Here is a 23,918-nt window from a genome sequence, read left to right as displayed (position 1 = left end):
GAAATTGAAACTGTGATTAAAAATCTTCCAACAAACAAAAGCCCAGGACCAGATGGCTTCACAGGCAAATTAAATCAAACATTTAGAGAAGAGCTAACACGTATCCTTCTCAAACTCTTCCAAAATATAGCAGAGGGAGGAACACTCCCAAACTCATTCTACCAGGCCACCATCACCCTGATACCAAAACCAGACAAGGATGTCACAAAGAAAGAAAACTACAGGCCAATATCACTGATGAATGGAGATGCAAAAATCCTCAACAAAATACTCACAAACAGAATCCAACAGCACATTAAAAGGATCATACACCATGATCAAGTGGGGTTTATTCCAGGAATGCAAGGATTCTTCAATATACGCAAATCTATCAATGTGATTAACCATATTAACAAATTGAAGGAGAAAAACCATATGATCATCTCAATAGATGCAGAGAAAGCTTTTGACAAAATTCAACACCCATTTATGATAAAAACCCTGCAGAAAGTAGGTGTAGAGGGAACTTTCCTCAATATAATAAAGGCCGTATATGACAAGCCCACAGCCAACATCATCCTCAATGGCGAAAAACTGAAAGCATTTCCACTAAGGTCAGGAACAAGACAAGGTTGCCCACTCTCACCACTCTTATTCAACATAGTTTTGGAAGTTTTAGCCACAGCAATCAGAGAAGAAAAGGAAATAAAAGGAATCCAAATCGGAAAAGAAGAAGTAAAGCTGTCACTGTTTGCAGATGACATGATACTATACATAGAGAATCCTAAAGATGCTACCAGAAAACTACTAGAGCTAATCAATGAATTTGGTAAAGTAGCAGGATACAAAATTAATGCACAGAAATCTCTGGCATTCCTATATACTAATGATGAAAAATCTGAAAGTGAAATCAAGAAAACACTCCCATTTACCATTGCAACAAAAAGAATAAAATATCTAGGAATAAACCTACCTAAGGAGACAAAAGACCTGTATGCAGAAAATTATAAGACACTGATGAAAGAAATTAAAGATGATACAAACAGATGGAGAGATATACCATGTTCTTGGATTGGAAGAATCAACATTGTGAAAATGACTCTACTACCCAAAGCTATCTACAGATTCAATGCAATCCCTATCAAACTACCACTGGCATTTTTCACAGAACTAGAACAAAAAATTTCACAATTTGTATGGAAACACAGAAGACCCCGAATAACCAAAGCAATCTTGAGAAAGAAAAACGGAGCTGGAGGAATCAGTCTCCCTGACTTCAGTCTATACTACAAAGCTACAGTCATCAAGACGGTATGGTACTGACTCAAAAACAGAAATATACATCAATGGAACAGGACAGAAGGCCCAGAAATAAACCCACGCACATATGGTCACCTTATCTTTGATAAAGGAGGCAAGAATATACAGTGGAGAAAACACAGCCTCTTCAATAAGTGGTGCTGGGAAAAGTGGACAGCTACATGTAAAAGAATGAAATTAGAACACTCCCTAACACCGTACCCAAAAATAAAGTCAAAATGGATTAGAGACCTAAATGTAAGACGGGACACTATCAAACTCTTACAGGGCAACATAGGAAGAACACTCTTTGACATAAATCACAGCAAGATCTTTTTTGATCCACCTCCTAGTGTAACGGAAATAAAAACAAAAATAAACAAATGGGACCTAATGAAACATCAAAGCTTTTGCAAGGCAAAGGAAACTACAAACAAGATGAAAAGACAACCCTCAGAATAGGAGAGAATATTTGCAAACGAATCAAGGGACAAAGGATTAATCTTCAAAATATATAAACAGCTCATGCAGCTCAATATTAAAAAAACAAACAACACAATCAAAGAATGGGCAGAAGACCTAAACAGACATTTCTCCAAAGAAGACACACAGATGGCCAAGAAGCACATGAAAAGCTGCTCAATATCACTAATTATTAGAGAAATACAAATCAAAACTACAATGAGATATCACCTCACACCAGTTAGAATGGACATCATCAGAAAATCTACAAACAACAAATGCTGGAGAGGGTGTGGAGGAAAGGCAACCCTCTTGCACTGTTGGTGGGAATGTAAATTGATACAGCCACTATGGAGAACACTATGGAGGTTCCTTAAAAAACTAAAAATAGAATTACCATATGATCCAGCAATCCCACTACTGGGCATATACCCAGAGAAAACCATAATTCAAAACAAGTCATGTACCACAATGTTCAGTGCAGCTCTATCTACAATAGCCAGGATATGGAAGCAACCTAAGTGTACATCGACAGATGAATGGATAAGAAGATGTGGCACATATATACAATGAAATATTACTCAGCCATAAAAAGAAGCGAAATTGAGTTATTTGTAGTGAGGTGGATGGACGTAGAGTCTGTCATACAGAGTGAAGTAAGTCAGAAAGAGAAAAACAAATACCGTATGCTAACACATATATATGGAATCCAGAAGAAAAAACAAGGTCATGAAGAACCTAGGGGCAAGATGAGAATCAAGACACAGACCTACTAGATCACAGACTTGAGGACATGGGGAAGGGGAAGGGTAAGCTGGGACAACGTGTGATAATGGTAATGTATATATGGACATATATACACTACCAAATGTAAAATAGATAGCTAGTGGGAAGCAGTTGCATAGCACAGGGAGATCAGCTTGGTGCTTTGTGACCAGCTAGAAGGGTGGGATAGAGAGGGTGGGAGGGAGGGAGACACAAGAGGTAAGAGATATGGGGACATATGTATATGTATAACTGATTCACTTTGTTATAAAGCAGAAACCAACACACAGTTGTAAAGCAATTATATTCCAATAAAAATGTTAAAAAAATAAACTAAAGAAAACCCCATATAATCATCTCAGTAAATGCAGCAAAAGCTTTTGACAAAATTCAGCACCCATTTACAATAAAAACTCTCCATAAAGTGGGCAGAGAAGGAACATACCTCAACATAATAAAGATCATATATGACAAACCTACCGCTAACATCATACTCAATGGTGAAAAGCTGAAGGCATTTCCTCTAAGATCAGGAAGAAGACAAGGTTGTCCACTCTTGCCACTTGTATTCAACATAGTTTTGGAAGTCCTAGCTACGGCAATCAGAGTAGAAAAAGAAATAAAAAGGAATCCAAATTGGGAAAGAAGAAGTAAAACTGTCACTGTTTAAAGATAACATGATACTATACATAGAAAATCCTAAAGATGCTACCAGAAAACTACTAGAGTTCATCAATGAATTTAGTAAACTTGCAGGTTACAAAATTAATACACAGAAATCTGTTGCATTCTTATACACTAGCAATGGAAGATCAGAAAGAGAAATTCAAGAAACATCCCATTTACTATTGCATCAAAAAGAATAAAATACCTAGGATTAAACCTACCTAAGAGACAAAAGACTTGTACTCCAAAAACTATAAGATGCTGATGAAATTGAAGAAGACCCAAACAGATGGAAAGATATATCATGTTCGTGGATTGAAAGAATCAATATTGTCAGAATGACTATACTATCCAAGGCAATCTACAGATTCACTGCAATTTCTATCAAATTACCAATGGCATTTTTCGCAGAACTAAAACAAAATCTCAAAATTTGTATGGAGATACAAAAGACCCCGAACTGCCAAAGTAATCTTGAGAAAGAAAAATGGAGCTGGAAGAATCAGGCTGCCTGACTTCAGACTATACTACAAAGCTACAGTCATCAAAACAGTGTGGTACTGGCACAGAAATATACATATAGATCAATGGAGCAGGATAGAAAGCACAGAAATAAATCCACACACTTATGGTCAAATAACCTACGACAAAGGAGACAAAACTATACAGTGGTGGAAAGACAGTCTCTTCAACAAATGGTGCTGGGAAAACTGGACAGCTACATGTAAAAAAAATGAAATTAGATCATTCTTTAACACCATACACGAAAATAAGCTCAAAATGGATTAAAGACCTAATGTGAGACTGGGCCTTATAAAACTTCTAGAGGAAAACATAGGCAGAACACTTTCTGACATAAATCGCAGCAGTATCTTTTTTGATCCATCTCCCAGAATAATGGAAGTAGAAACAAAAATAAACAAGTGGGACCTAATTAAACTCAAAAGCTTTTGCACAGCAAAATAAACCATAATCAAAAAGAAAAGACAACCCACAGACTAGGAGAAAATATTTGCAAGTGATGTGACTGACAAGGGATTAGTCTCCAAAATTTACAAACAGCTCATGAGGCTTAATATCATCAAAACAAACAACCCAATCAAAGAATAGGCAGAAGACCTAAATAGACATTTCTTCAAAGAACACATACTGATGACCAACAAATACATGAAAAGATGTTCAACATCGCTAATCATTAGAGAAATGCCAATCAAAACTATAATGAGGTATCACCTCACACCAGTCAAAATGGTTACCATCAAAAAATCCATAAACAATAAATGCTGGAGAGAGTGTGGAGAAAAGGGAACCCTCCTACACTGTTGGTAGGAATGTAAGGTGGGATACCCATTATGGAGAACAGTATGGAGGTGAGCTACCATATGACACTGCAATGCCACTCTTCAGCATATATCCAGAAAAAAAACATGCTTTGAAAAGATACATGCACCCCAATGTTCATTGAAGCACTGTTTACAATAGCCAAGACATGGAAGCAACTTAAATGTCCATCAACAGAGGAATGGATAAAGAAGATGTACATATATACAATGTAATAATCCTCAGCCATTAAAAAGAATGAAATAATGCCATTTGCAGCAACATGCATGGACCTAGAGATTCTCACACTGAGTGAAGTAAGTCAGACAGAGAAAGAGAAATATCATATGATATCCCTTTTATGCAGAATCTAAAAAGAAATGATACAAATGAACTTATTTACAAAACAGAAACAGACTCACAGACTTAGAAAACAAACTTATGGGTACCACAGGGGAGGATGGGGGGAAGGGATAGTTAGGAAGCCTGGGATCAACATGTACACACTGCTATATTTAAAATGGACAACCAAGAACCTACTGTACAGCACAGGGAACTCTGCTTAACGTTATGTGGCAGCGTGGATGGGAGGGGAGTTTGGGGGAGAATGGATACATGTATATTTATGGCTGAGTCACTTTGCTGTGCACCTGAAACTATCACAACATTTTTAATTGGCTATACTCCAATATAAAATAAAAACCTTAAAAAAATGAAAAAAAGAACTCAGATTTTACATTAAGTAATCGATTTATTTGACAAATAAACAAAATAACTAACAAGGTAGGCATTCACAAAAAATATTCATCTTATTTTCACCAAATTTAAAGTGTGAAAAGCTAATACTGTGCCATGTACACATTCTCTATATTTAAACTCATTATTTAAAATTTAAATCTTAGAAAAATAATTTTTTTCTATTTCTGTAATTTTTATCTATATTAGATGATGGATGTTCACTAAACTTACTGTGATAACCATTTCATGATGTATGTAAATCAAATCATCATGCTATGCACCTTAAACGTGTACAGTGCTGTACATCAACTGTATCTCAATAAAACTGTAAGAAAGAAGATAAATAAAATGAAATTTAAATCCTAAGAAAAAAAAGAAAAAAACGTTGTGAGCTTTCAAAGATGCAAACATACGTTCGCATGCCCAATCACATAACTTAGTACACTACTATATAGTCGATTGTGTTAGTTAGGTACCTAGGCTAACTTTGTTGGACTTACAAACAAATTGGACTTAAGAACATGCTCTCAGAATGGAACTCGTTCATATATATGGGACTTACTGTAAAATTTATGTTTACAATTTTGCTATTTGTTTTCTATATGTCTTTTTTGTTTTTGTGTTTCTCCATTATTGACTTTTTTGCATTAAATAGATATTTTCTAGTGTACCCCTTTAATTCCTTTGTAACTTTTAAATTATATTTTGGGGGTTATTTTCTTATTTCCTGACTTGAGTATAAAAATTAAGATATTAACTTGTAACAATATGGCTCAGATTAATATAAACTTAATTTCAATAGTATACAGACACTTTCATCCTATATAGTTCCATTCCCTCCTTTCTGCTCTTATTTTCATTCCAATTACACCTTTATTCATTTATGTCCATCAACACAGATTTATAATCATTACTTTATGCAGTTCTCGATTAAATCAGGAAGGAAAAGTTATAATCAAAAAATATTTATACTGCCTTTTATATTTACATATGTAGTTACCTTTACTGTGCTCTTTTACTTCTCATGGTTTTAGTTACTATCTAGTGTTTTCTTTTTAGCCTTAAGAACTACATTTACTATTTCTTGTAGGGCAGGTTTGCTAGTGATGAATTTTCTCAGTTTTGTTTATCTGGAAATGTCTTAATGTATCCTTCATTTTTGAGGTATGGTTTTGCCAGATATAGAATTCTTGGTAGACAATCTTTTTCTTTCATCATTTTGAATATGGTATTTCATGTTTCCTGGACATGATGGTTTCTGATGAGAAATCACTGTTAATCTTATTGAGGATACCTTGTACATGATGAATTGCTTCTCTCTTGCTCTTTTCAAGATACTATCACTGTTGCTTTTGACAGTTAGATTATGATGTATCTTTGAGTTTATCGTACTTAGAATTTGTTGAGCGTCTTGGATGTGGTGGTTTATGTTTTTCCTAAGATTCGGGAAATGTGGGGCCATTATTTCTTCAGATATTCTTTCTTTCCCTTTCTCTTCTCTCTTTCTGAGACTTCAGTTATGTATATCTTGATATGCTTGCTTTTTCACCTGTTAATGAGCCATACTTTGCTTCTTTGCATTACTCATAATTTTTTGTTGAAAACTAGATGTTTTAAGTAATGTGCCAACTCTGGAAATAAGAATCTCACCTCCTCCAGGCTTTGTTGTTACCGTTGCTGGGTTTTTGTTGTTTTTGTTGTTCTTGTTCTTATTCTTGTTATCATTATTCCTGTTCATTTGTTTACTGACTTTTCAGAACTAATTCTGGAAAGTCTGTATCCTTTGTTGTATGTGGCCACTATCTCTGCTTGGTTAGCTTAGTCCTTGCTCAGAAGCTCTGTGTATGTGTTGTTCCAGAGTTTTGAAAAAGCTGATTTTGACAACGTTTGCCAGTTTCCCCTTTGTTTTTATAGAGATGAGCGTTATCAAAGGCCCTTACTCCTCCAATTTTGCTAACATCTGCTATCTGGGATTTTTTGAATGAGATATTCTTGGAGACTATGCAAACTGGAACCCAATCTATATTCTTTCTAGAAGACAACTTAATATTCTAAAATAAAAACCACCATTTTTTAACTTTTTAAATTAAGCCATAAAGAATTGAGTCCTTTCAAGATATCAAAACTCCTGTCAATTCAGTTTCCAATTCTGTACACCTTACATTCCTTAAATTTCCCTATTAACAATTTGCTTGAATTAATTTTGATACTTATTTTTAAAATGAAAAAGTCAACTTTAAATTAGTGGCTCAGCAGAGTAAGAGATAAAATGTCCATTAATTAAAGGTTTTAAGATAATAATCAAGGAATTTCATTAATGGAGGCTGTGTATTTAAGGATGAAAATATCCTCCAATCCTAATAGAAATTCACCTAGCTTTCATTTAATAGAAACTTCTTATTCACCTCACATTCCTAAGAGTCAACTTCACTTTTTCATATATGTGAAAGGATAAATTCTTAACCATTTAGGAATAATATGCCTTTTTAGGAATCTAATAAAAACTGTAGACTCTTTTTCTGGAAAATGAACATATATACATAATTCTGCTTACAATTTAAGGGTTTCTTGGATACTCTGCAGCCTCTAAGTTAAGAACCGCTATTGAACAAAAAAAATAAGATTTTAATGAGAAAACAGAGAACAGATATTCAAATAATTATAACATCTGACCTTCAATAGAGCAATGACAATGTAAAATATTAAAATATATATAAGTGGTCTTTAACTACTATACACTTTTCATTTCAAAAGCTAATTTTTAAATTATATATTTAGAATTTATTACATATTTTTTCTTATAAAAATAATATTAGAAACAATGGTTGGGACTACTAAACTGCAGGTTTCTTAAGAATAGGTGCTCTTAAAATAGATAACTAATAAGGACCTACTGTATAGCACAGGGAACTCTTCTCAATACTCTGTAATGACCTATACTGGAAAAGAATCTAAAATATGTATAGGTATAACTGATACACTTCACTTTTTGCAGAAACTAATGCAGCAGTGTAAATCACCTATACTCTAATAAAAATTTTTTAAAAATAGGTGCTCTTTTTACTTGTCTTTGTATCATAATGACCTATCCGAATAAATAGCATACTTTAGTTTCCCAGATGACACTTCACGAAACCTATTTTATTCAATAATGTATTTGAATACAAATGTACTAACAAGAAAAAATACTGATGCAATGACAGACATTAAATAAATCAAAATGACAAAAATAAAATAAAAAAGAAAACATAAAGAATAAAATAGATTTTAAATTATCTGTTGCTTGAGAGACAGGCTTAATTAGAAGAGAATATAGGGAATTCCCTGGTGGTGTAGTGATTAAAACTCTGTGCTCCCAATGCAGGGGGCCCAGGTTCGATTTCTGGTCAGGGAACTAGATCCCACATGCATGCCGCAACTAAGAGTTCACATGCCACAACAAAGGAGCCCCCATGCTGCAACTAAGGAGCCAGCAAGCCACAACTAAGGAGCCCGTGTGCCACAACTAAGGAGCCCATGTGCTGCAACTAAGACAGTGAGCTGCAACTAAGGAGCCCTCAAGCCACAACTAAGGAGCCCACCTGCTGCAACTAAGACCCAGCGCAACCAAATAAATTTTAAAAAAAGAAGAGAATATAATGGTAAATATAGATATTTCTAGGTACTTTTGTTTAAACTTATAGATTCCTTTTTATTGTACTTCAAATTTCACTTCAAAATATGTTTCTTCTTAATATGACATCTCCTACCCTTAGCCATGAATAAGGTCATTTTTGGACACTAACAATCTGTAAATGCACTGGAAGGGCAAATATGTTTTGGAAAAATGTTGAAAGAAGTTGGAGGTGGAGGATATTGTTCAAAGAGGTTTTATAATATAAAATAAATAACTTATTATTTATTATATATCTTATAATAAAATGTGTGCAAGTTAAAGTAAGCTAGTGTGAAAATAAGCAATAGTGTGTATAGGAACTCCACTGCAAGTTTTTTTTCAAAAGGAAAAATAGTTGTGGTAGGGTAGAGATGAAATTTTTATTCTGTTTCTTAATCATTGCGAGTGTCATTGTGCTAAAGAAGATGGGAAAACTACATTTTGGTGCCATAAATATAAAGGAACAATTGCACATTTTCATTTGAATAACATCAAACCCTTATCAAAACCAGATAAAGTCATGAGCAATATGCAGAATTCAACTGGATATCACTTAATATCTATAGGTTGTGACCCTACCATATAAGATTAATGAAATGCCCCAGCCTTGTCTTCAGAATAGGACTTGAAGACATTTACATACTCAAAGCAATGCCAAAGCGAAAAATGAGTGAACTTCAGAAGACTTAACCTCAAAGACATGGATGATACGCCAACCCCATCTTTTTAAGTTTGGTGTTTGACTCCCTGGCTATGTGACAATAAATGAGATTCAGCCTGGCAGTCTGGGTCTATAGCTACAGAGATTCCTTGCTGAAGAAATCTGTCAATAAAGAACCTCAGCCAAGGACTTCTCTGATGGCGCAACGGTTAAGAATCCTCCTGCCAATGCAGGGGACAGGGGCTCGAGCCCTGGTCCGGGAAGATCCCACATGCCGCAGAGCAACTATCTCTGTGCGCCACAACTACTGAAGCCCGCATGCCTAGAACCCATGCTCCACAACAAGAGAAGCCAACGCAATGAGAAGCCTGTGCGCCGCAACGAAGAGTAGCCCCCACTTGCCACAACTAGAGAAAGTCCACGCGCAGCAACAAAGACCCAACTCAGCCGTAAATAAATAAATAGATAGATAAATAAATAAATAAATTTCTTTTTTTTAAAAAAAAAAAGAAAGAACCTCAGATAACTGAGAAAGTAATTGTCTCCATAAAAAATGTCTTTAGTCTGTAGATTCAGAATTAGGTATACTGACAAACAAAATCAACATAATATAGGTATACTGAGTAATTGATTTAGACTTAAGATTTTAAACTGAAATCGTACTAAATTCATCAACAGTATCAAAACATTTAAGAGAAATAAAGATTCAACACATCTATATGTTTAATGAACTAGGTTTATACAAAATTACCTAAGTACTCAGAAAGTTTTTTGTTAAAATTAGTTGACAACTGAGGTACAGAAAATCAAATACAGTATATTAAACTTAAATGCAGTTAAAAAGTTTTAGAAAACATAATATAGTGGTGAAACCTGATTAGAAGTGAATTTTAAATTCTGCTAAATTTATAAAATAATTTGTATTCAAAAGTAGTAATAGCCAATTCCAAAATATGAAACTGTAAGATATAAAATCCCTAAATCTTACCTTAAGAATTGAAAGATTAAAGCACTAAAAAAATAAAATCAGTTATTGATTCTTTGTAACAACTTCTATGAATCTTCTACATTCAGTATATGGATAATAATAATTTAGAAGGTTTCAAGAAAGTATTTAAAAGTAATGATCCTGAAAAAGGATCTGCAGGAATATATTAACTTGGAGCTCACAGTATCTGGGCTTCTACTTCTTAAAGTAAGGTAACTGGACAAAATGTAAATAGGCTACTCTGTCTTAGCTTTTCCAATTTAAACTATTAACTGCATTGCTCTTGGGATTAAGAAGGAAAGGACTTAACAAGGATATGTCTTTTACTGGACTGCGAAAAAGTCTAAAGACAGAAGACAGGCTAATTAGAAACGTTAAAATAATAATTGTGCCATCTGAAGTGCGACCATATGTGAATCATGGCTACATGGAACTATGGCTTAAAACAGCAAAAAACAAACAAACAAAAAAAACTTTTAAAGTGCTTCTGTACTGTTTATAAATATTTATACATAAATATGATTAGCCATATCAATGTCTTGAAACAAAATTTCGAGTCCTGCAAGTCCTAGCAGTACTGATCTTTCAAATTTACACATATACACCATAAGTGACTTAAGCAATATGTGATATATTAGTCTTTTATTTCTATTAGATCACAATCCTAAGGGTAATAAGTTATGGACCTGAAGGGAACTCATCTTAGTTTCTTTTGAATCTGCAATGATTATATTTGTGCCATTATTTCCCTTCTCACCCTTCCCATCCCATGTTCTATACTATAGGACTACAAGTTAGATCCTAAAAAATATATTTTCAGATTTTATTTCCTTTCTATTCATAAAACATAGGCCAATACCAATCCTAGATGACTTCATAACACTGTTAATCAAATCTAGCTATCTTTCAAATACTATGTTCTAGAAATCTGACAAACTAGAATGGAATTTAAACTGTCTCCACCCACTTCCCACTACATTACACCCTCTGCTTCCCCACCCCCAGATGAAGGTTAAGTTGATAGATGGATTGGAAATGAAATAAAGCCAGACATCAAATAACTTACTTGAAATCCATCTCTTACCTTCTGTACTTAACCCTGGACTTGATGTGAACTTGGCTACATCAACAATTTTTACAGCAAATTGCTGCCCAGTTTCTCTGTTGATGCATCGTCGTACAACACTGAAGGGACCCCTAAAAAAAAAAAAAATCCAAGTTTAATTTGTTGATTTTCTTAAGTTTCTATTTCCCTTCAACAGTTTATTCATATTTCATTGTCTACTATAGCCATAGCTTTCAAAATAGAATTTAATATAGTTTTGAACACATTTTTCTATAATTCATGAGGTAATTATTTATTTGAAGTTGATAAACCAGAAAAATAAGAAACAAATTTACTTTCAAAATCACTTTTAAAAATTTGAGATAGTGTTCTTATATTCAAGGCAAATAATCTCTGTAATTTTCTCTACATATTATCAGCATCTTAAACAAAATAATAGTTCACAGTGGTAGTGTATACAACTTTTACCTTTTGAACCAGAAACTTAAATCATTCTCTCATCTTAGCCATCACTTATTGAATCTTCACTAACAAGTCCTACTGAGTTTATTTCAAATATCTCTTAATCCAGTCCACTTCTCTGCATGACTCATTCCGTAGTCTAAACCACTACCAGTTTCTACTAGGACCACTGAAAACTTGTTTCTCCCATTCATTCTTGAAGTGATGTTTTAAAGATGAAAATCTGATATTATGTTTCTGCTTAAAATCCCAGAGAGAAGGTATTTGCAACACATGTATTTAGTCAAGAACCAAAATACATAAATAATTCTTAAGTAAGAAAATATACTACAAGGAAATCTGGGCAGAACACTTAAATAGACACTTCACAAAGAGAAAGCCCTACATGATTTAGTTTCCAACAACCTCTACAGTCTCACATGAAGTCACAGGGAAATCCTTCAGCCTCCTCAAACTTCAAATTAGCATTATTCTCAACTGCCATAGGAAAGGAAGTAATTTCTACTAGCAAAACCAGTGGTCCAGTCACTTTCTTACCCAGTCCTCTCCTCAATTGAAATTGGTGGCTCTCAATATTGACCATACAGTTGAATCAACTGTGATGACTGATAAAATAACAATGGCCGGTCCCAGGCATTAAAAACACAAACACACAGTCTGTTCCTTGTGATTAATAGTTATCAAATAAGTACCTGAACTAAAGATAATCCAACATGCTTGAATCAACTACTGATTAATGTAGAATGCAATCGCAATATACTGTAGTATTTTATTTGAAGGCTAGTATGGTTTAAGTTATTAAATACACACACATGTACGTGTATACATGTATGGATTTCCCCCCTCCTCAGGAAACAAAACATTCTCATTGGTACACCTGGATGCATGTGGTCAATCAGAAGACAGAGAAAAGTTCTTCATTTACAGTAGGACACTTATGATATTTTTGCCTTAAAGTGTAAGTTTGTCTTTATTCTTTCAGAGGACAGGCAAACGAATATAATCTAACCTAGACTTAAACATTTCTCTGAGATCATATGAATCAGTTGATTTCAGCCCACTATCAATCATCAGGACATCAGCTACACTAGTTTCAAATCTCTCTCTTCAAGCAACCTAACAAAGCTAAACTGGAAGGAAAAGAAATGGTAATAGCGTACCTTTCAGAACTCTATAGGAAAAGGACCTTTTTGATAATCACTCAAAACTGTTCAAAGACTTTTCTTTGTGAGAAGAAAATATAACAATGTGAGTCAGGACTCCCACAAATGTTTTCATTCTCAATCTGGATGTCTTACTTGTGATTATTTATCCTGACAATAGCAAGTAATTTCAGGAAATGTTTAGTGTAATTGGTTTTTGTACACACATTAAACTCTTGGGACTCTATTTATATATACATTTGTGTAGTATGCTTCAATTCACTACACCTTTTGGATACTTTCCAAGATCTGTATGTGGGATCATTTTTGGTCAATAGAGTCAATTCTTTACTTTTTCCTGTTTGAACAAAGGTGAGGAAGAAAACATAGCTTCTTCCCCTTTTAGTAATAGTAGAATGAAGAAAGCTAGGAAGAATCAAGAAAAAAAGGGAATACTGATACAAAAAGAAAAAAACACCAAAAACGTGTTTAAGTCTGTGAATGAAAAAAAGGAACCGAATCCTTGGTTCTTTAGGCTACTTTTATAATGTGAGGCAAAGAAAATGAGTTTATCTCTGAACTATTGATGACATGAAGATAGGTCACGAGTAAAGAGTTTCAAAGATCTGTCTCTCAGTGACATCCAGGGGGTTAGAAAAGGTGAACCATTTAGTACACTAAAAAGACAATGAAAAATCTTTAACTTTTTTTGGGATTTAATCCATCAACTGGAGACTCAGTGGAAACTGAAAAAAATTTGAATGAGTATATAGTGTCTATAATCTTAGCAGGACTTGATTATATTTATTTCATCAAAACACTAAAAAGACACAGGATATAAGAAAATCTGGCTTGTTTTCCCATCTTAAAATGGGGAGGAGAGCGTAAAAAAATGTATGTTAAAACTTCTGTGTTACACTTATTAGTTATACTTGAATGACAGTTTAAGGAACAGCAAAAATTCAGGAGGCCTAGGTTTCAGTCCGGCCTAAACTCTTTTGAATCTTAAAATTTCATCCTTAAATTTATAGTCTATAGTACAGTCGATTCTTGAATAATTATGGGGGGTGGGGGGAATACTGACAGAGGTAGTTGTAAGCCATCATTATAAACTACTATCTTTCTTATATTTCCGCTAATTCTGGCCAGGGTATTAATCAAACTGGAATGATAAGATAATTGATGGCATTTCAGATTTGATAAAATCTATATTCTTTATCCAATTCTTTAAGAATACTGAATATTGACTGGGATTGTGGCACAAGGTTCTACTCAAGGCAGTTGGCTGCTTTCAGAATACTAAGTTTTAAAGTAAAAGGTCAATTAAACTAGAATATGTTACAATTGAATATTTGCTATTACTTCCCTAAGGTTTTGAAAAGAATGTAGCTGTGTCTCTATGCAGACACAGAATAATCTCCTCTAGCTTTCATTAATGTGAAGAAAGGTCATGTCTAGGAATTGAACAATTATGATACCAAAAGTAAATACAGTTGGCCCTCTGTATCTGCAGGTTCCACATCTGTTGATTCAGCCAACCATGGATTGAAAATATATGAAAAAAAATTCTAGAAAGTTCCAAAAAGCAAAACTTGAATTTGCACTGGTAACTATTTACAAAGCATTTACAATGTATTAGGTATTGTAAGTAATCTAGAGATGATTTGAAGTATATGGGGCATATGTGTGGGTTATATGCAAATAATATGCTATTTTATATAAGGAACTTGAGCATCCATGGATTTTGGTATTGGCGGGGATCCTATAACCAATCCCCTGCAAATACCGAGGGACAATTGCACATCAAAAGTGACTAGAATTAAACAAAATTATGCTAGAATACAGTATAATATGTTGGCCTCCAGGATAACAGGATAGATTTAGCAAATGCATCTAAATTAACTTTTCTCCCCGAACCCATTAAAATGAGAGAAAAGGGGCTAAAGAAAATGTCTTAAAGGACTGGGAGAATGAGAGAATACAATAGTAATTAATAATCAAATTTTGAAAGAAAGCAGATGGAGTAATGGTAACTGGCTTAGCATTCATAGAAAAGCCAAACTGCAAGGAGAAAATAAGAAAAGTTCAGAACCAAACTCATTTACACTACAAAATTCTCAGGAAGCACCTGAACTGGCAGCACCAGATAACTCTGAGAAAGAGAGGGTGGGGCTAAACTAACAAGGTTTGAGTGAAATCTATTAGAGAAGCAGTTAAGAGTCTTAGATGCTCCTCCTCTACTCCATGCCACCGGGTAACTACTCTGCCTCATCCCCACAGAGGTCCATTTTCTGGAGAGGGTAAAACACAGGGTCTTAGAACTGGGGACAGAAGTCAGTTGAAGAAGTGGATACTATACGAAAAGCAAAGGGTTTATGTGATCACACACAAACTGAATGTAGACAGCCCATCCCCATTTCCCATTAACAGGGGGGAATGTTAGAAGCTAGATCTTTACCCTTCAGGCAGGAAAGGTAAGATTTTCTATTGAATATGTGACCAGCCCAGAAGGAAAGACTAAAAATAATGACGTTATATTGTTCAAACCACTCAACCAGATCACCTTCCTTGAAATCCAAAGTCAACAAGTTCTGCCACAAGTTCAGAGTTTTCAATCAGCTTTCCAACCTCGGCATTGTTGGCATTTTGGGCTGACTAGTTCTTTGTTGTGCAAGGATGTCCTGTGCATTGTAGGGTGCCTAACAGCGTCTCCAGCCTCTACCTGGAGATGACAGTAGCACCCCCTCAGCCAGTTTTGCCAAGCAAAAATATCTCTAAATGTTGTCAAATGTCCCTCAAGAACCACTGCTCTATTCCTAATCATAAGTAGATAACCAGCCTCCCAAAACATCTGGAGAAGAGTCTAATTTGGAAGACAGAGATCAAAACAGAAAGAGCAACTTAGAGGAAACATACTAAACAAGCAAAAACTTCCAACTACCATTAATGTCCTTGGAAAGATACTATAACTATGAAACAAAAACAGAACTTTCAGAAGACAAAATGAGGGCTCTTGAAAACTAAATATATGAAGAAATTTAAAACTCAATAGAAGGGCTGGCAGATAAAGTTGAGGAAATTTCCCAGAAAGTAGAACCAAAAGAACAAAGAAAACGGAGGGGAGGAACTCAATCCAAGAACATTTCCCAGACCTTAAATCCTGAGTTGTCCAAATTAAAAGGAGCCACCAAGGGGAAAAGCAAAAGATAACATACAAGAGAACTCCCATAAGGTCATCACCTGATTTCTCAGCATAAACTCTGGAAGCCAGAAGGGAGCAACACAATATATTTAAAATGATAAAAGGGAAGAACTTACAACCAAGAATACTTCACCCAGCAAGACTCTCTCTCAGATTTTTTTTCACATCTTTATTGGAGTATAATTGCTTTACAATGTTGTGTTAGTTTCTGCTGTATGACAAAGTGAATCAGCTATATGTACACATCAAAAACTTTACAGACAAGCAAAAGCTAAGAGAATTCAGCACCACCAAACCAGCTTTGGAAAAATTGCTAAAGGAACTTCTCTAAGCAGAAAAGAAATGGCCACTACTAGAAACAAGAAAATTACAAATGGAAAAGTTCCCCAGTAAAGGCAAACATAAAGTAAAGGTAGGAAATCATCTACATACAAATATGATATAAAACCCAGCAACTGTAAGAAGAGAACACAAATGCAGGATATTGGAAATGCATTTGAAATGAAAAGACCAGCAACTTAAAACAATCTTGTGTATATATAGACTGCTATATCAAAACTCATGGTAACTGCAAACCAAAAATCTACAATAGACACACACAAAAAAGAAAAACGAATCCAAACACAAAACTAATGTTAGTCATCAAATCACAAGACGAGAACAAATGAGGAAGGGAAGAAAAAAGACCTACAAAAACAAATCCAAAACAATTAAGAAAATGGCAATAGGAAATACATATCAATAAGTACCTTAAAGGTAAATGGATTAAATGCTCCAACCAAAAGACACAGACTGGCTGAATGGATACAAAAACAAGACCCATATATATGCTGTCTACAACAGACCTACTTCAGATCTAGGGACACATACAGACTGAAAGTAAGGGGATGGAAAAAGGTATTCCATACAAATAGAAATCACAAGAAACCTGGAATAACACTACTCATATCAGACAAAATCGACTTTAAAATAAAGACTATTACAAGAGACAAACAAGGACACTACATAATGATCAAGGAATCAATCATCCAAGAAGAAGATATAACAATTGTAAATATATATGCAGCCAACATAGGAGCACCCCAATATACAAAGCAAATACTAACAGCCATAAAGGGAGAAAGTGACAGTAACACAATAATAGTGGGGGACTTTAACACCCCACTTTCATCAATGGACGGATCATCCAGACAGAAAATCAATAAGGAAACACAGACCTTAAATGAAACAGCAGACCAAATGAACTTAATTGATATTTATAGAGCACTCCATCCAAAAGCAGCAGAATACACATTCTTCTCAAGTGCACAGGGAACACTCCCCAGGACTGACCACATGCTGGGCCACAAGGCGAGCCCCAGTAAATTTAAGAAAACTGAAACCACATGAAGCATCCTTTCCAATCACAACACTATGAGGTTAGAAATAAACTACAAGAACAAAACTATAAAAAACACAAACAAGTGGAGGCTAAACAATATGCTACTAAACAACCAATGGATCACTGAACAAATCAAAGAGGAAATCAAAAAATACCTAGAGACAAATGAAAATGAAAGCACAATAATCCAAAACCTATGGGATGCAGCAAAAGCAGTTCTAAGAGGGAAGTTTATAGCAATACAATCTTACCTCAGGAAACAAGAAAAATCTCAAATAAACAACCTAACCTTACACCTAAAGCAACTAGAGAAAGAAGAACAAGTAAAACCTAAAGTTTGTAGAAGGAAAGAAATCATAAAGATCAGAGCAGAAATAAATGAAATAGAAACAAAGAAAACAATAGCAAAGGTCAATGAAACTAAAAGCTGGTTCTTTGAGAAGATAAAGAGAATTGATAAACCTTTAGCCAGACTCATAAAAAAAAAAAAAAAAAAAAAAAAAGAAGAGGACTCAAATCAATAAAATTAGAAATGAAAAAGGAGAAGTTACAACTGACACCATAGAAATACAAAAGATCATGAGATTTCTACAAGCAACTGTATGCCAATAAAATGGACAACCTGTAAAAAATGGACAAATTCTTAGAAAGGTACACAAGACTGACCAGGAAGAAATAGAAAATATGAACAGACCAATCACCAGTAATGAAGTTGAAACCATGATTTAAAAACTCCTAACAAACAAAAGTCTGGGACCAGATGAATTCACAGGCGAATTCTATCAAACATTTGATAGAGGGATAGAGTTAACACCTATCCCTCTGAAACTATTCCAAAAAATTGAAAAAGGAAGGAATACTCCCAAACTCATTCTATGAGGTCACCATCACCCTGATACCAAAATCAGACAAAAATACCACACAAAAAGAAAATTACAGGCCAATATCACTGATCAACATAGATGCAAAAATCCTCAACAAAATATTAGCAGTCCAAATCCAACAATACGTTAAAAGGATCATACACCATGATCAAGTGGGATTTATCCGAGGGATACAAGAATGTTTCAATATCCACAAATCAAACAGTGGGATACACCACATCAACAAATTGAAGAATAAAAACCACATTATCATCTCAATAGATGCAGAAAAAGCATTTGACAAAATTCAGCACCCATTTACAATGAAAACTCTCCAGAAAGTGGGCACAGAGGGAACATACCTCAACATAATAAAGACTGTATATGACTAACCTACAGCTAACATCATACTCAATGATAAAAAGCTGAAAGCATTTCCTCTAAGACCAGGAACAAGACAAGGATGTCCACTCTTGCCACTTTTATTCAACACAGTTTTGGAAGTCCTAGCTACGGCAATCTAGAGAAGACAATGAAATAAAAGGAATCCAAATTGGAAAAGAAGAAGTAAAACTGTCACTGTTTGCAGATGACATGACACTATACATAGAAAATCCTAAAGATGCTACCAGGAAACTACTAGAGCGTATCAACAAATCTGGTAAACTTGCAGGATACAAAATTAATACACAGAAATCCCTTGCATTCCTATACACTAACAATGAAAGATCAGAAAGAGAAATTAAGGAAACAATCCCATTTACCATCGCATCAAAAAGAATAAAATACTTAGGAATAAACCTACCTAAGGAGACAAAAGAACTGTACTCTGAAAACTATAAGACAGTGATGAAAGAAATCAAAGATGAAACAGATGGAGAGATATACCACATTCGTGGATTGGAAGAATCAATATTGTCAAAATGACTATACTATCCAAGGCAATGTACAGATTCACTGCAATTCCTATCAATGCACTGATAAGAAAACCAGACAAAAAGCAAAGCTGGAGGAATCAGGCTCCCTGACTTCAGACTATACTACAAAGCTACAGTCATCAAAACAGTACGGTACTGGCAAAAAAAAACAGAAATATAGATTAATGGAACAGGATAGAAAGCCCAGAAATAAATCCACGTACGTATGGTCAATTAATCTACAACAAAGGAAGCAAGACTATACAATGGAGGAAAGACAGTTTCTTCAATAAATGGTGCTGGGAAAACTGGACAGCCACATGTAAAAAAATGAAATTAGATCATTCTTTAACACCATACACAAAAGTAAACTCAAAGTGGATTAAAGGCCTGAATGTAATACCAGATGCTGTAAAACTCTTCGAGGAAAACAGAGGCAGAACACTCTGACATAAATCACAGCAACGTCTTTTCTGAGAAGTGTCCTAGAGTAATGGAAATAAAAACAAAAATAAACAAATGGGACCTAATTAAACTCAAAAGCTTTTGCACAGCGAAGGAAACCATAAACAAAACAAAAAGACAGCCCACAGAATGGGAGAAAATTTGCAAACAATGCAACCAACAAAGGATTAGTCTCCAAAATTTATGAACAGCTATTGTGGCTCAATATTAAAAAAACAAACAACCCAATCAAAACATGGGCAAAAGACCTAAATAGGCATTTCTCCAAAGAAGACATACAGATGGACAAGAGGCACATGAAAAGATGCTGAACATTGCTAATTATTAGAGAAATGCAAATCAAAACTACAATGAGGTATCACCTCACACCAGGCAGAATGGCCATCATTAAAAAATCTACAAACAATAAATTCTGGAGAGGGTGTGGAGAAAAGGGAACCCTCTTGCACTGTTGGTGGGAATCTAAACTGGTACAGCCACTATGGAGAACAGTATGGAGGTTCCTTAAGAAACTAAAATTAGAGCTACCATATGATCCAGCAATCCCACTCCCAGGCATATACTCAGAGAAAACCATGGTTCGAAAGGATACATGCACCCCAGTGTTCACTGCAGCACTGTTTCCAATAGCCAAGACATGGAAGCAACCTAAATATCCATCAACAGATGAATGGATAAAGAAGATGTGGTATATTTATATGATGGAATACTACTCAGCCATAAAAAATAATGAAATAATGCCATTTGCAGCAACATGGATGGACCTGGAGATTATCATACTAAGTGAAGTAAGTCAGACAAAGACAAATATCATATGATATTGCTTATATGTGGAATCTAAAAATATATATACAAATGAACTTATTTATAAAACAGAAATGGACTCACAGACATAGAGAACGAACTTATGGTTACCGGGGGGAAGGGCGGGGTAGGGATAGACTGGGAGTTTGGGATTTACATGTAAACAGTGCCATGTTTATAATAGGTAACCAACAAGGACCTACTCTATAGCACAGGGAACTCTGCTCAATATTCTATAACAACCTACATGGGAAAAGAATTTGAAAAAGAATAGATACATGTATAACTGAATCACTTTGCTGTACACCTGAAACTAACACAACATTGTTAATCAACTATACCCCAATATAAAATAAAAATTTTAAAGAAAAGCACCCATGAAGTACTCAGCAAAATAGATAAGACACATGTCCACACATGCCACTGTGAAATTTAAGAACCCTATGGGCTACAAAACGTTCAGATTTCCAGCAGTTGGGGTAAGGGTGCTCAAGGAGGGGAGGATGATATAGTTCACACACAATGGATCAGGCACTGCAATGGCTTCTGATCTCTCAATGGCAACACTAGAAGCAATGAGACATCAGAGCGACAGCTTCAGAATCATGAAGGAAAAATATTTCTAACCTTTAAAGTCTACATTGAGTCAGAAAAATCAATAATAAAAACACATTTTCAGACATGAAAAAGCTCAATACATTACTTGCAATGCATACTTCCTGAAGAAATTATTGTAGGATGTGTTTGCTAGAACAAGAGAGTATACTAGTAAAAAAGGACGCCAAGGGACAGCAAACAGGAGATTCAACGCAAGAATACAAGAGAGTGAGATCTCAGGCTGCCAGCTAAGCATTGAGCAGAGGTTAACTAGAGAGCCATCAAAGATTACCAATGCCACTGATCACCTCTTTAACTTGAAAACAGAAGAACCACGTAATCTGGGACCAGGTTCCTCTGTTTTGCTTTTTCTGACCAGGGGCTGATGAGATTCCTGCTCCTCTCTGCTGCCTCGATCAGCAGAGGACTCTCATTTCAGTCCACAGTAGTGTTCTCAGGAATAGCTGAGCAGGAGGCAGCCTCGGTGAGCTGAAAAGCAGGAAATGCAGAGCAGTGCATGCCCCCTGACCGCACTCCTGCTGGATGTTCAGTACCCAGCACTGCACTATAGCACGGATGTCCTGCCTGTGAAGAGCTCCATGTTCTGGGACTTACTCGGGATTTTGCCAACGGACTTGCCAGCAAGGGCTCCTATATGCTCTCAGGTATCTGAAGCCAGACTGTGAACAAAAGGTTCTGTTCAGCTTCTCTTCATCTGAGTCTTCACACAATAGTGGTATTATTGCCCTTCCCTTACACAGCTAAGTTTGTGCCTGCTACTCAGTTTTTAATGAATAAACAATATACTGTTTAGGGATACATACATAGATGGTAAAGCTATAAAGAAAACCAAAAGGAATCATTAGTATAAAAGCCGGGATAGTGGTTACGGGGAGAAGGAGATTGTGACTGGGAAGGAGCACACAGTGGCTTTTAAAGGTACTAGTAATCTTCTATTCTTAACTTGGATGATGGATTCATGGGTTTTCATTTCTTTAGTATTCTTTAAAATACACACACTTGCGTGCACACACATAAACTTTATGCATTCCTCCACAAATATATTTCCCAGATAAAAATAACATTTTTAACAGCTGAGGGTACATCCCTAAGATCTTGCTAATCAAAAGAGGTCCTGGGCTTCCCTGGTGGCACAATGGTTGAGAATCCACCTGCCGATGCAGGGGACATGGTTTCGTGCCCCGGTCCGGGAAGATCCCACATGCTGCGGAGTGGCGAGGCCCGTGAGCCATGGCCGCTGAGCCTGCACGTCCGGAGCCTGTGCTCCGCAACAGGAGAGGCCACAACAGTGAGAGGCCCGCGTACCACCAAAAAAAAAAAAAAAAAAAAAAAAAAAAAAAGAGAGAGAGAGGTCTTAATTTTTAAAATATCTGTACAGTACAAATTATTTTAAGTGACTTGATATATATAAATGAAGAAAAACTATGTTTACATTCTCAAACATAAAGTCAGTATCGATTATGTTCATTGTAATTCTACATCTAATTGAACTAAATTTAATATACATTAAGTTGTTACATGTAAATTTTGGAGTGACATCTATAATGTAAAGTTCTCACCCTGTGAGAGGTTTACAGACAAAAACTTACATCGTATATGAGGAAACCTTCAATAAATGAGGTGAACTTCCTGTCCCTATCACAGGCCTAGAAGCTTCATCACATTTATAATGAACTGCACAATGTACTACAATAGATGTAGGATACCGTGAAGAACAACAACCAATTAACCAAAGGGAAGATAAGGGTGGGGGAAATGAAGACCAAAAACAAATTCATACACACACACACACACACACACAAACATACATACATACAACATAGTTGACATACAGTCAATACTCATTATTTGCAGATTAAGTATTTGTTAAGTCACTTACTAAAAGTTATTTGTAACCCAAAGTCAATATTCACAGCCCTTTCACAGTCATTCACAGACACATGCATAGCAGTGAAAATTTTGAGTCACCTGACACGTTACCAGCTGAGGTTGAACAAGGTGATGCTCTGCCTTCTTGTTTCAGCTCTCACTGTAAGCAAGTGTCCTTTTTGCCATTTAATTAGTGCATTTTGTGTTTTTTGTTGGTGATTTCACTGTTTATAATGGCCCCGAAGTGTACTGCCAAAGTACTCTCTTGTGTTTCTAAGTGCAAGAAGGCTGTGGCATGTCTTATGGAGAAAATACACTTTGAGTAAGCTTCATTCAGGCATAAATTATAGGGCTATTGGTCATGAGTTCAATGTTAATGAATCAAGTATACATATGAAATAAGGTGTCTTTAAATAGGTTATGTATTGATTAGTTGAAGAAAACATGACCAGAGGCTCACAGGAACCTAACCCTGCATCTCACCTAGGAGCAATGATTCAGTACATCTCAATGAACACTCATTCAGTGTTCATGGCAATTTTTTAGAACATAACTACCACAAATAATGAGCATCGACTGTGTGTGTGCATAATACA

General features: G+C 35.3%; 1 protein-coding gene across 5 annotated transcripts in view; it reads right to left on the bottom strand.

The window, feature by feature from the left end:
• The window catches only part of CASK (calcium/calmodulin dependent serine protein kinase), a 394,879-nt gene that overhangs the window by 303,748 nt on the left and 67,213 nt on the right, over positions 1 to 23,918 (bottom strand). For 4 of the 5 annotated variants that reach the window (XM_007457187.1, XM_007457185.1, XM_007457189.1 and 1 more), the window contains exon 2: positions 11,618 to 11,730. In XM_007457187.1, the coding sequence (XP_007457249.1) occupies positions 11,618 to 11,730 (113 nt within the window). Of the gene's footprint in view, positions 1 to 11,599; positions 11,731 to 23,918 lie in introns of all 5 variants that reach the window. The other variant, XM_007457186.1, reaches the window with a different exon arrangement.

The sequence above is a fragment of the Lipotes vexillifer genome, unplaced genomic scaffold (genome assembly GCF_000442215.2).
Source record: "Lipotes vexillifer unplaced genomic scaffold, Lipotes_vexillifer_v1.1 scaffold1439, whole genome shotgun sequence".
In the NCBI taxonomy this organism is placed as follows: domain Eukaryota; kingdom Metazoa; phylum Chordata; class Mammalia; order Artiodactyla; family Lipotidae; genus Lipotes; species Lipotes vexillifer.
The sequence above is the reverse complement of the archived record's forward strand: the minus strand, read 5'-3'. Positions and strand labels throughout refer to the sequence as shown.